The following is a 13,574-nucleotide window of genomic DNA, read 5'->3' on the forward strand; positions in this document are numbered from 1 at the left end:
AAACTTGATTTTAAACATTTTTGATATACCCCCTACAGAAATGACTTGAAATTGTGGAAAATTTTCTAAGTCAGGATGCCACATTTTGGTATTATTTTGGTATTGAAAGGTTCCATCAATTTTCTCTGAAACTATGGATTTTTTTTTAAATTTTTGGCGAGATAATTAATTTTGCGCTAAAATGACTTGAAACCCAAAAATGTTATAGCTGATTTAAATTTTTTTTTGAGATATACCCACTAATATTTTTTTCAAAAACGTTGAAATTTCTCTAAGTTGGGATAACCAAATACTTTGAAAAACGAGTCAATCAACAGATTATTGAATTTTGGTGAATTTCAATCCAGTTTCATTTTAATAATACTTATTTTTCAATCTTGTTATTTTTCAGAAGCTTCAAGAACTTCAAGTACAGCCGTTCATCAATGACAAATGCATTCGGTGTGGTGAAGAATATCACTAAAAACAACATGGAATCATCAGGTGAGTAGATTTGGGTGTTGCATAAGGATCATTTACGTTTTTTTCACTAACTGCAACTGCTGCACTAAAAATGGTATGAAAATAGCAAATTTTGGTATTACTTGTGCAAATACCAGCGACCAAAATGTGATCTTGGTTGCCCAGTAATAGATGGTAAAATACCATGAAATCATACCAAAATCATGTTTGTGGAAGACCACAGGAATACCAAAATATGATTTTCCAAGGGCGCGGGAATACCTAAAATTAAAACCATGACAATACCAAGTTTTGGTATTCAAGCAATGTTCAAAAATCCAGAAGACCTCAACTTGGTATTGAAATGATTTTATTTTGTGGTATTATTTTACCTTTGGAATAACATGGTTTGGTATTGTTGTGCCCTTCCACATACAAGCTTTTGGTATGATTTCATGGTATTTTACCATCTATTACTGGGCAACCAAGGGCACATTTTGGTCGCTGTTATTTGCCCAAGTAATACCAAAATTTGGTATTCCCGTGTTATTTACCCCTGCTCGGGCAAACGTTATTTTCAAAAAAGCAATTAGTCAGAATTGTTCAAAAGACTTCAGATTTCATGGTTCTGTACAAAGGGTTACGAAATAGTGCTTAAAATTTAAAATATTTGTGAAAAATGCTCGTCGGCGCTATTGGGGTGTCCATTATTGGATGACCTATTACTGACGAATTTTTGTATTATAAACGCAGGAAAGTGTATTTCAAACGTGATATCAAATGGTCGCACCAGTAGGCCGTTAACCCTCTACAACCTAACCTCGCCTTTAGACGGGCTTCGATCTAAAAAATCGCCAAAAATCAATTTTCCAACCGATTTTTGATCTTTAAAAAGCATTGGAAAGAAGAACTCTTAAAATGTTAGAAAATTTCAGGGTTGGAAGTTTAATTTGTTTTATGTAACTTTACCAATGTTTTTAAAAATTTCATTTTTTTAGGGGTCAACTTTGGCTTTGTTTTTAACTAACATTCCCAATATTTTAAGTAAAAAGAAGTATGCAGTAATTTTTGTAGTATCCCAGACTATGCCTCTACCCATTTTTTTGAAATTTAAATCTCGGATTAGTTTTCAAAAAGCCGTAAGAGCCATTGGTAAACAAAGTCCTTTTTACATCGGTATTCGACCTACTTATGAAAAATTAATATCAAAAACGCTCGAGATTGTTCATCTACACGTCCTTCAAGTGCCCCAAACTAAAAATAAATGAAATTTTGTCTCATTTTCGAGAAAAACGAAAATTAGTGTATGAGGTCACGGTGGCTTTTACGGCTTTTTGAAAACTCACCCGAGAAATGATGATGGTGCCATTCTATAGGAGAAAATGTGAAAAACATGCAAAGAATTGAAAAATTTACTGTAAAAATGTGAAAAAATTAGATAGGCAAAATGTAATTATATTAGGTGGTAGAATAGGCCAAATACTACAAAAAAACATAAACTAAACAAGATAAATGTAAATTAAAATACTTAAAAATTAAACAAGAGAAGTAAAGTTTTTTGTAGAACAAAAGTTGCTCAAAATGACCTACTGAACACGGGAAAAATAAATATTTTCGAAAAAAAAATTTGGGCAGTAGAGGGTTAAACTGACGGTTCTACAATTCAAAAGCCAAGTGATGAAGTCGGGATATGAAGTCTCAAGTGATCGCTCCGCTCGCTTCCTGTCACCTTGCCAAAGGTAGGCAGGAAGTCGAATATCTGATGGTTTTTTGGTGTGCCCAAAACATGAACATAAAAAAAAACAATTTCAAAAAAAGTCTCCTAAACATCTCTAGAAATGAAGGAGTTTTTGAGTAGAACCTTGTCGAAAGATCGTTTCGGGAGCTTTCTTTTGACTCGGGGAAAAAAATGGTCCAATGCTGACTTCTATTCCCATTAAAATCTTGAAGTTTTTCGAAAAAAATGTTGCTCCCTGATTTTTCGTGCCGATTTTGAAGGGGGCGAAAAAAAAACATTGAGACATATTTGCAACGGCCTTAAAGGATTCCGCAAATTTATTGAATTATTATTATTAAGCAATTTCTTCTAAATGAGCCTAAACCGAAAAAAAAGTTCTCCGATCGGGCTCAATTTTTTCTGGGGTTCCTTGGCCAAAATAATTAAACCCGTATTTTTTTGTTTGGTGGTTCGAAAAATGGCCATTTTCGTCATTTTTCGCAAAAATCACTTTTTCAATCATATCTCCGCGTCATTTAAACCGCTTTTAGCTGTCTTAGACGCAAAAGAAAGGTGAGTAGTTTGGCTATTTGGGAAAAAATGTAAGAAGTTTCAAAAATCTAGCTTAACAATTGAAAAAGTCCGTGTCTGGACCAAAGAGCCTATGTCTGAAAATATTTTTATCGGATTCCTCGGAAAAAAATATAATATTAAAGTTTTGTTATTTTTCCTATAAATTTAGGTAAACTTTCTAAACTTAGCTTAGCTTAGCTTGGTTGACCGTACTCTAGCCGAGCAAAAAGCTCGCAAAAGCTAGGTTGGCGCCGATAAGGAAAATAAATGCGTCAGGAATGTGCCGAATGACACATTACCATTCATTTTTCCTTTTGGTCGACTCCTCACGATCAACGGGGGAAGTGGGGGAGGGATTTGATGATTGGATACCCTATAGAGATGCCTAAGAACTTAGACGACCTCCAAGATATCCGGATTTGGAAGGGGAAAAGGATTGATGGGATACTTCACCGACGAATGAAGTAGTAGGCTTTGGTTGGCAAATTTTATGAAATTAAAAATGCAGTAATAAAATAATGAAAATAAAAAAAATAAGAACGCTCTCACCAAATTTGACCGCATCTCCTGGGCTGCCGGATGTGACCGCCAGCTGGTCCACCGCAGTCACGACTGCCGCCGTTGCCTCGAACTGGTTTCCAGCTTCTGCCTGGCCCTGATTTCCTCCGGAATGAGCTCCATCTCGGATTGCTTCCCCTTTGCTTAATACACTATCACTTGTAGTTTTTGTTCCAAAGTTTTTCTAACAACTTTTTCTTATGCACTTAAGTTGAACTTTTTCAGAAAAGTTTTCCAAAAAACGAAAAAAAATCAAAAATACGTGACGGATCGAAAGAAAAACACGCCCGCACACCAGCAACAACTAAACTTGACACATTCTTCACATTTTCTTTTCCTTCTTTATCTACTACAACAAATTCACAGTTCACATTTTTCCAATTAACGAGAATTGGATTGTCTCTCCTATCAAACTAAAGAAAACCAATCCCTGCGGGAATGACGTGTACTCGAAGTAAGCCCTCAGCACTTTTCTGCAGGCCAATGAATGCCGCACTCACTTTCCGGCAGGCCAACTAGAGCGCAAAAATCAAAACAATAGAGGTTTCTACGTGCGCATGTATTGCGTGTACGTACACAAAAAAGATTGAGGTTAAATTTTGTCCGGCCAGCAAAATCAGATGGTGCGCTAGTGTGCGTACGCGAAACGTCATAAAGCTCTATGCTTGAATCTTAAATTCTAAATCGATTTTTTCCACGACATCACTTAAAAACGTTTAAAATTATATTGTTCGCGGTAACCTGGCACTTTAGCTCGGCCGTTAACAATGAATCGAAACTGACAGACGGTCAAAACAAACATAAAACGCGAAAATGTACGGACCGAAAAAAACACCAAACAGAACCGGGCAGTGTTGCCACTCTCTCCTCAAATTTAGGTAAACTTTCTAAACATAGTAAAAATTTACTTCTTTTTAAACTTGGGCAAAGTCACTCATTATTTTTAAAATTTTAATAGATTTTTTAGATCGAAACCCGTTCTGAGAGAGGGTTTTATCTGATTGTATGTTATTTACAATTTCGGGTGCTCTGATTCATCACGCCTCATACTCACCTTACAAAGTTAAAACGACTGCCTTTTTTAAAACAATTACAATAAATACATCCTACTCCAGTCAGCCACGAAGAAAAAGAGAGTGTGTTGATATTCACGATCCTCAGCCGATCGTCGACCGCGCTCGCACCAATTACACTCTCCAAAATCGCTTCGCTATTCACCGCCATTCTCATCCTCATTCTCATCATCATTATCATTATTATAATCCTCTCATTCATTGGCAGCACGCTGATCAGTTGATTCGATTCCCGTAGTCCACCACAGGAAATAGCCTTTGCGTCTAGGGGGAGGGAGAGACAAAACATCGTGAGAGATACTTGGCTTAAACTCAAGTTTTAAGGCGACTTACCAGTCGGGAGACTTGCGATCGAAGCGACGAAACCGCATCCAGCGCGTACTGGACCTTCTTGCTGAGCTCGTGGGTCTCCGATTGCGATCGGCCGCGATCTTCGCTGAGAATTATCTTTTGAGAAGAAAAAAGCAGGAAAAGCAAAAGAAGGAATAATCACACCAAATTACACTACTTTGCTAATTTGCATGGCAGGTAAAGTGATCCTCAGAGTATTTCTGTGGAAAGGTCTCCAGGGCAGGGGTTCTCAAACTTCTCTTTTGTAAGCAACTGTTATTTTAAAGATGAGAACCACTGCCCTAGCGAAAGAAGCAAAAAACGAGGCTAATGCCTACCTTTTCCAGTTTCGTTAACCGCGTGTCCAGACTATCGTAATCCACGTCGTTCTCCATGTCCCGGGCCTCGCTGGCGACATCGTTCGATTCATCTGTGAGGAAAATTTTGACCTAAAAATCCAAATTCTTCGAAAAAACAAAGCAAAACCATACCCATTCTTTTGCAGCTTTGTCGGTCCGACTGAAGTTGGAAGCCCTCGCGGCAGGTGCAATAGTACGATCCTTCCGTGTTGTAGCACGTCTGGTCGCACGGTTTGTGCCGTTTGCACTCGTTGATGTCCTCGGCGCACTGCGGCCCGGTGAATCCGGCCGGGCAGGTGCACGTGTCGGGGGCCGTGCAGCGGCCACCGTTGCGGCAGGATGAGCGGCAAGTGGCTATGAAATGGAAAGAAAGTTTGAATTAAAAAATATTCTAAAACAAAAATAGTATTTGGTTTTCTGTCTTTTTGTCTTTTTGTCTTTTTGTCTTTTTGTCTTTTTGTCTTTCTGTCTTTCTGTCTTTTTGTCTTTTTGTCTTTTTGTCTTTTTGTCTTTTTGTCTTTTTGTCTTTTTGTCTTTTTGTCTTTTTGTCTTTTTGTCTTTTTGTCTTTTTGTCTTTTTGTCTTTTTGTCTTTTTGTCTTTTTGTCTTTTTGTCTTTTTGTCTTTTTGTCTTTTTGTCTTTTTGTCTTTTTGTCTTTTTTTCTTCTGTATCCTATATATTCTTAAATCGATTTGATACCCATTTCGAATCTCTAAATCCTGAAACTAAAACTAATTTATACCCTTCCCCTCAACTCACGTTTCAGACATCCGTCCGCGATGGTCGTTTCGGTTTCCCAGCCGGCACAGCACACGTACACCTCGCGCTTCATCGGTTGGTAGGTGGGCTCGTAGTTGGTCCTGTCAACGTGAAATTTGTTATGGATTTGGTTTTAGTTTTTGGAGGCCACACGTCCGAAAATGAGAACAAAACATGATGCAAGTCCAACTGCGAACTGCAACTCCCCAAAAAAACTCTCCGATTAATCTTGATTGATCTCGCAAGGGTTCAGTTTGATGGACAGTTTGCAAATTTGGAGGGGGTCGTCCATAAATCACGAAATTTCCAAATGATTTGGATTCAACTCGAAAATTTAATTGGGACCAAAGTTTCAAAAAAAGTACATTGTGGACGTACCTTACTCCGGTGCACAGCTTTTGGTCCGGGCATGGTTGCACAAAGTGTTTCACGGTTGATTTTCGGTAGACGGGCACATGGACGGTCCGCTTCTCGGTGCACACGTTCTTGCTGGAATTGAAAAGCGGTCAATTGTTGCGGATTAGTCTGTGGAATCTAAAAATACACACTGTGCACTGTATTAAGTGGTCAACAGGGACGATCAGGCAGCGGAGTTGGGCAGTTCTCTGAAAAACGAAAACTGAGTACCGTAAACTGGGGTCAATCGGGACACATGGGGCGAATTGGGACAGCAGTTTTTACCATGTTGGAGCACAATATTTTGATTTTTCTGGTTGGTTTCGGTTAGAACACTGCTGTCCCTATTCAGACTGTAGTCCCGATTCACCCCAGATTACGGTACAGCGAATTTCAAAAATATTAGAAAAATTGGCAGATTTAGAACCACATAAAACAAAAAGTTTTTAAGACCACTGAATTCTATGGGCCATCAATTTATCGTATTTTTTTTTATACATTTCAAGGCAACCTCTCCACCTCCTTTCTGTGGACAATTGTTTTATTCTAATCTAAATAACAAAAAAATATTCATAGCATTTATCGTCCGAATCGAACATTTTACATAAATCTCGATATCGTGCACCGTTTTCAAGTTATAGCTTCGCTTGGAGACGGTGATTTTAGCAAATTATTGATATCGCCATGTGGTTGTGATAATTTATAGGTCAGGTTGCTTAGGAATGCATCGTTTACAATGGAGCGTTCTTTTATTACGTAACGCAAAAAAAGATTTTTTTGTAACATACAGTCAGGAAAATTTTAGTTTTCTCTAAATAACCAACATAGAATCGAATTTTTGAGTTACTTCTCGACTTTCAATGCCAAAAAGAGAAAGTTATCTTTATACTGTTTTGCTGTAACATAAAGAAAGCTTTTTAAAGCGGTCAATGGATGGAACAGATCAATTGTTTAATGCTGTTTCAAAAACCCGATTTTATATCACCAGAGGTGAAATAGAGCCTTTCTTACAAAATGATGAAACTCCGAGAAATATATTGGTGCAATTAATTTTTCAGAAACATAATGATATCATGCATTGAGAATTTTACCTAAAGCTTCGAATCTTTTTAGGCTAAACCTCAAATGCCATTTTTTTTAAATTTCATAAGTACATTATTTGTCGCAAGACATTTAAATTTAATTAAGAAAAACATATTGGAAAGACATTATTAGAAAAAATAATAAAGGGTACTCAGTCTATAATGTTAGTCTATGATTAACTTAAAAAAATATGTATCGCTATTGCACTTGGCCAATCAATTATGAGAAGCCAGAAAGAACACTTTCACGCACAGCGTAAAACGCACAAGCGTAAAAGCGCTGGCGTTGAAGCGCTGGCGTTGAAGCTTCGACTTGACGACTTGTCGAACTTTCGATCGAGAATGGGCTGGGACTTTGAATTTGATGTTCAGTATTTGATTTTGTATAAATCCAAAAATGTAATAGGAAAAAATAGGGTAAAAATAAGACGAAAAACACTAAAATCGCTATATCTCTGGAAATACATTTTGGAAAAGCTTCAAATTTTGAGCCCAAACAGTTTATGGCGCATGTTTTTGAATGGCTTTTTGTTTGAAACTGAATTCTTTAAATTTGATAGTGTTATCTGTAAAATAGTCCAAAAAATACCTCTAAAAATGGCTTTGACCACATTTACTGGTCGAAAATTGTGAATCGAAAAATAAAATGTTCGTCTCCGACCCCACGGCTACAGATCTGACTTTTAAAAATTGTGGGTTTTACGAGCGGTTTTCCAGTGATGGAAGCCACAAATTTTTAAGAGCGGATACAGACATCGCTCATGTATTTCAGAAAAAGAGCTCTCAAAAATCAGACTTTGAGTTCCGGGTTTCGGGCCAAAATTCAATCGAAAGAGCACATTTAAACCTTTAATTTAGTAATAGGATTTTTTCCTGGGACGAATCCTCGCCGTGCACGATTTTTTTAAGATTTCTGAAAAAAGCGTTTTTTCCAAAAGCAAACCTTAAACCTTTCTTTTGTAAGAAAGGCAAAAAGTATTGAAAATTTGTACTTATTAGCATATAGTCAATATAGTCAATATAGTCAAAATGGGTTTTCCAATTCTCTTAACACGCCCGACGCTTGCCCAATTTACACAAATAAATCTGTGATTTCTACGATCAAAAACTTTGTTCAAAGTATATTTGTCGCGCTAGCCACCGCAAAATTTTGGGCGAATTTTACACGCGCAAAAAAAAGGTGTAACGATGTTTTTAACTGCAAAAATTACGGGCCTGCTCAACGTCCGGCCCGCGGGCTGGATTCGGCCCCTTAACCCATTTCATCCGGCCCGGGACGGCTATTCAAAAACATTGTTAATGTTAATTTGTGTTCTTTTTTCAAATAGGAGAATTTCTGTACCAAAACCGAAAATGGATTTTATTGTATTTTTTTTATTTGGCCTAAACTTTGTGGGGGCCTTCCCTATGACCAAAGAAGCTATTTTGTGCCATTGGATCTCCCATACAAGTCTCCATACAATTTTGGCAGCTGTCCATACAAAAATGTAACGTAAATATTCAAACAGCTCTAACTTTGGAGCGAATTTTAGGATCAATTTGGTGTCTTCGGCAAAGTTGTAGGTATTGTTGAGGACCATTGAGAAAAAAGGACACGGAAAAAAGTTGCAGATATTTAATAAACTTTTTTTTTACAAAAACTCAAATTCCCAAAATATGTATTTTTTGATTGCGAGATTTTTTTTATATGTTTTAGGGGACAAAAACTCGCAACTTTTCAGCAATTGAGAAGTATGGTCAAAAAATCAGCCGCCGAATTATGAATTTTTGAAAAAATAGTGATTTTTAAGTGAAAAATCGAAATCTCATGCAAAAAAAATAACTTTTTTTTATGTAAAATTGAATTTGCAATCAAAAAATACTTTACAGATGTTTTTATAAAGGACTCTGTTTTCTAGATATAGCCACCAATATTTTGATTTTATCGAAATATTTGCAGTTTTTCGATTTTTAAAAATAGTGACCACAAAGACCATTTCTTAATATTTTTGTTTGAAAAGTTCAGAAAATTTGCTATAAAATTGTCTAAGATTGGACCTCTGGTTGCTGAGATACAGCGGTTTGAAAAAAAGAAAAAGGAAAATTTAAGTTTTCTAAGTCTCACCCAAACAACTCACCATTTTCTAATGTCGATAGCTCAGCAGCTAATGGTCCGATATTCAGTTTTAAAACAGGAAACACCAGTGAATTTTTTCGATCTTTTCGAAAAAAAATATAATTAAAGTTTTTGAACTATGAATTTAAAAGGGCATGATATTGAATGTTTGGCCTTTTTAAAATGTTAGTCTACAATAGAAGAGAACATTTTGATTTCTTTGTAAAGCTATTTTCCAAATTTATTCTATATAAATTCAGTACGAAAATATAAAGAAGAATATTTTCGTACTGAATTTGTATAGAATAAATTAAAAAAAAAAACAAGTTAAATTTTCTAGAGAACTTCACTCCAGCAGTCAGGAAAAGCAAAGCCAAACATGCCAAAGTGCGCCCAGTTGCATTTCCGGGAGGCAGTTAATCTTACTTGCTGGGAAGGTCAACATTGGATCGGTGTTTTAATACTAACTTCAAGTTCCTGGTATAGTCACCAGACACAAAACGCAGACGTGACTGACCAAATAAGTCACCAAATGGTCACCTGGTCTGTGCACGACGCATAAAGTTATAACCAAGCCATCGCAATCCGTCAAATGGACCACCGATCATTCAAATGCAAATAATGAAGTGTGTCCAACTATTGGATTAGGCTGGCGCTACTAACTGTAGGTTGAAGTCACTTTGTTATCTAATTATTTTTTTGCGAGATATTTTTGTTTATTTTATATACAACCTCAACACTCTAAAAATATATTGTTGATCGAGTACTACACCCAAAACTGGGCATCGGCATACGAGAGGATAAAGAGCACGGTTCGGTAGTAAAATGGTACTGTGTGCGGACGGAGAGGATAAATCCCCAAATTACCGAGGGTACTTTACTCATGGGTTCATTTCCCAAAAAAGTTCATCTATCAAAAAAAAAAAAGTACCGGTACCGAGACTCGAACCCAAGACCTTCGGCTTATTGAACCGTGCCTTTGCCGTATGGGCCACCATGGTTCGGTGACTAAGTGGCGGTCATTTGTCCATATAAGCCACTCAATAGGATGAACTGATTTTATGAACGAATGAACACGCGAGAGGACTATACTCTCGCAAAATAGTACTTTACTCACGTTTCTTTTCGGGAGGACTATCCCCTCGTTCTTTTACTTTGGGTGTAATCACCATTGTTTTACAGTATAACTCAAGCTCGAGTGCTTTATTGTTCCTGAGAAAAAAAATCAATTCTGGTCCAGAAAAAAACTTTAAATCCAATGCAGCAGGGTCACGTTTGTCAGTTGATCCTGAATGAGGTGTGTGATTTGCATAATGCCCGCGTAAAGTCGCCATAAAAAATAGTATTGCTGTCCACTACCGTCAGACAATTGTGTGAGCAATCATAAACTCGTACGTCTCGTAGCAAAACAAATTGCCATTGTAGTGCCCATTTGTCAAGCAGCAGCGCAGTGGCTTGGTGCTTTCTTAGGGCTTCTGGCGCTGCATTCATAAATATGCGCACAATTGCACTTCAGGATAGGGTACATTTAACGAGACGGATTTTATTGCACCCTGGTGATGGTTTTGTTTGGTGCATTTCTTTGCGTTTGAGGGGGGAGTTGTTAAGTGGACATTGATTGAAGGAATGGGCATGGGTTTAGGCTTATGGCAATAATGGCGGATTATTCCGTGGGCTTCGATTGATTGGTTGAGCTTGAAGAATCTTAAAATTTGTCGATATCATGCTTTTTATTATTTATGATGTAAATGAAGCGAATTAGTTGAGCTTAATTATAACAAATCGACGCTGTGCTATCTTGTCGCACGTTGCTTTTTGACATTTCGAGAAAAACGCGTTTTTATGTTTGATAGTGCGCGCAGTGTATACAATTACAAACATTTTTGTTTGGTTTGCCATTTTTGCATTGTCCTGAGGTTTGGTTGAATTTAGTTGCCGGAGTCCTGATTTATAATTACAAATGTTTAAGGTAGTCGGGCATGTACGTGTGTCAAACGCGTTCTGACCTGAAATTACTTTGGCCAGTTGTCGCATTTACAGCAATTTCCAGGGTGTGTCAAGGCGGCACGACAAGATTGAAACTTCTTTCATATGAATGGTGACAACAATGTACAAAGTTTTATTGTTGTTTTTATTGAATATCTCAGAATTGAAATCGAATTTTGGGGATTTGTGAAGGTCAAAAGGTGAGGCTTTGTGAGCTTCACAAAATGGCGTTCTTAACTCAATTTGGTCCAATGCACGTGCGTCAAGATATCACAACAGCCACGAATTGAAATAATTACATCAATGTGTTATTGTTGATGATTCAGCTGATTTCTGACAAGTTGAAGCAAAAAAATCGAGGGAAAATTGTTACAGGTAATGGCTACTTAATTGCGTTGCCTTCTAATTTAAACAATTGACCGTAATTACTAGAACTTCAAACTTTACTCGGTATCCCTCATACCTGCACTTTATCATAATTCTACAGATTGCTTTGCTTTCAAATTTTATTCCATGCCGAAAAAACCCCGAACTATATTCTCGGGTGAGTTTTCAAAAAGCCGTAAGAGCCACCGTGACCCCCAACACTAATATTAATTTTGCTCCAAATTGTAACAAAATTTCATTGATTTTTAGTTTGGAGCATTTGAAAGACGTGTATATGAACAATCTTAAACATTTTTGAAATTGGTTTTTCGTAAGTAGGTCGAATACCGAGGCAAAATAGGGTTTGTTTACCATTGGCTCGTACGTCTTTTTGAAAACTAATCCAATGTTTGCATCGACAGTTTTAATAATATAGATATTGGACATTATTAAATAAAAAATAAAAACTTTTTGGGCTCATCGATACCTACTCGAATCTAAAACGGTCACATCTCGCGAAAAACGTCTCAATTATCGCACACCTCATTTCCTCCCTGATCAAATCTACCTGTTTCGCCCTATAACGAGGTGTCATTTATCATGACACACAAATCTGACGTAATGTGGTGCGCTAATTTAGATTCTACACATGTAATTACAAGCTCCGCTCCAACCAGACGAATCGCGTGGCCAACTTCCGGACCCAGGAAGAACCAACCGTGTCGCACCCAATTGGTCATTTCCGTGAAAACTGTTTCATCTCACTTCTCACCCTAAAAGCATAACATGACTTTCTCATAGCGATCCCGCTCCAAAGATCTGGCGTTTATTTGCGGACGTTTTTGCACCCAAAAATTAACACCAAGCGATATATCTAAATTGACAATGTTTATTTTTAGCCCCCCAGATTTGTGTGTGTGTGTGTTTTGGTGATGCTCAAAATTTGGCATTGAAAACGGCGACTTTACGAGTGTGAATCAATTCTCATAATATGGCGGAACAGACATGACGCGCTGAGCAAGAAGGGTTAGAAGAGGCAATCGACCTTTCCGTCTCATCAGATGGGGTACTTATTTTAGATTTATTGAGAGTTGAGGTTTAATGGGATATTTGGTAAGAATAGCAAAATCAGGATGGTTTGAACCATTTTTACAATTTTACAAATTCTGTTGAGCAGTAAATAAAAAATAAGTAAAAAAAGTGATTGAATTGTAGTTTTTCAAATTGTTCACAGTAATTCTTAAGTTGTCACTTTAGTTGAATTGATCACAAAACTGACGCTTGTTCAACTTGCCCGCTCTCTGCTTTCGCTCTTCCTTCCGGTTGACGGAAGGGCAAACATGAAGCAGTGAATTTTTGGCCGGCATTCGACGAGAAGTGGAAACGAAAATATCGAATAAGACGAATAAGAAATTAGGTCTGATCGAAAATGTTTAACGCGATGTTTCTGCCCAGGATGATGTTTTATTTATTTTCTATCTCGCTCGAAGACGACTGTTTTTTTATTTGCGAATTTGGTTGACATTATCGGGTTGGATAGAAACCGTTGAAAGAAGAAGAAATTGTGTAATCTTAGAGGCATTAGCCGATAATTTTGTCAAGCAATCATTACATCAAACAAGAAACAAGAAACAAGAAACAAGAAACAAGAAACAAGAAACAAGAAACAAGAAACAAAAAGACAAAAAGACAAAAAGACAAAAAGACAAAAAGACAAAAAGACAAAAAGACAAAAAGACAAAAAGACAAAAAGACAAAAAGACAAAAAGACAAAAAGACAAAAAGACAAAAAGACAAAAAGACAAAAAGACAAAAAGACAAAAAGACAAAAAGACAAAAA

General features: G+C 37.0%; 1 protein-coding gene across 1 annotated transcript in view; it reads right to left on the minus strand.

Moving 5' to 3' along the window:
- Positions 1-13,574, minus strand: part of LOC120428564 (uncharacterized) — a 53,849-nt gene that overhangs the window by 4,616 nt on the left and 35,659 nt on the right. The window contains exons 2-7 of the mRNA XM_039593592.2: positions 6,188-6,298; positions 5,810-5,910; positions 5,184-5,405; positions 5,031-5,122; positions 4,696-4,809; positions 4,344-4,626 (exon numbers count right to left, since the gene is read on the minus strand). Coding sequence (XP_039449526.1) covers positions 4,579-4,626; positions 4,696-4,809; positions 5,031-5,122; positions 5,184-5,405; positions 5,810-5,910; positions 6,188-6,298 — 688 coding nt within the window. The 3' untranslated portion in view covers positions 4,344-4,578. The remainder of the gene's footprint in view (positions 1-4,343; positions 4,627-4,695; positions 4,810-5,030; positions 5,123-5,183; positions 5,406-5,809; positions 5,911-6,187; positions 6,299-13,574) is intronic.

This window comes from Culex pipiens, chromosome 3, assembly GCF_016801865.2.
Source record: "Culex pipiens pallens isolate TS chromosome 3, TS_CPP_V2, whole genome shotgun sequence".
NCBI classification, from domain to species: Eukaryota; Metazoa; Arthropoda; class Insecta; order Diptera; family Culicidae; genus Culex; species Culex pipiens.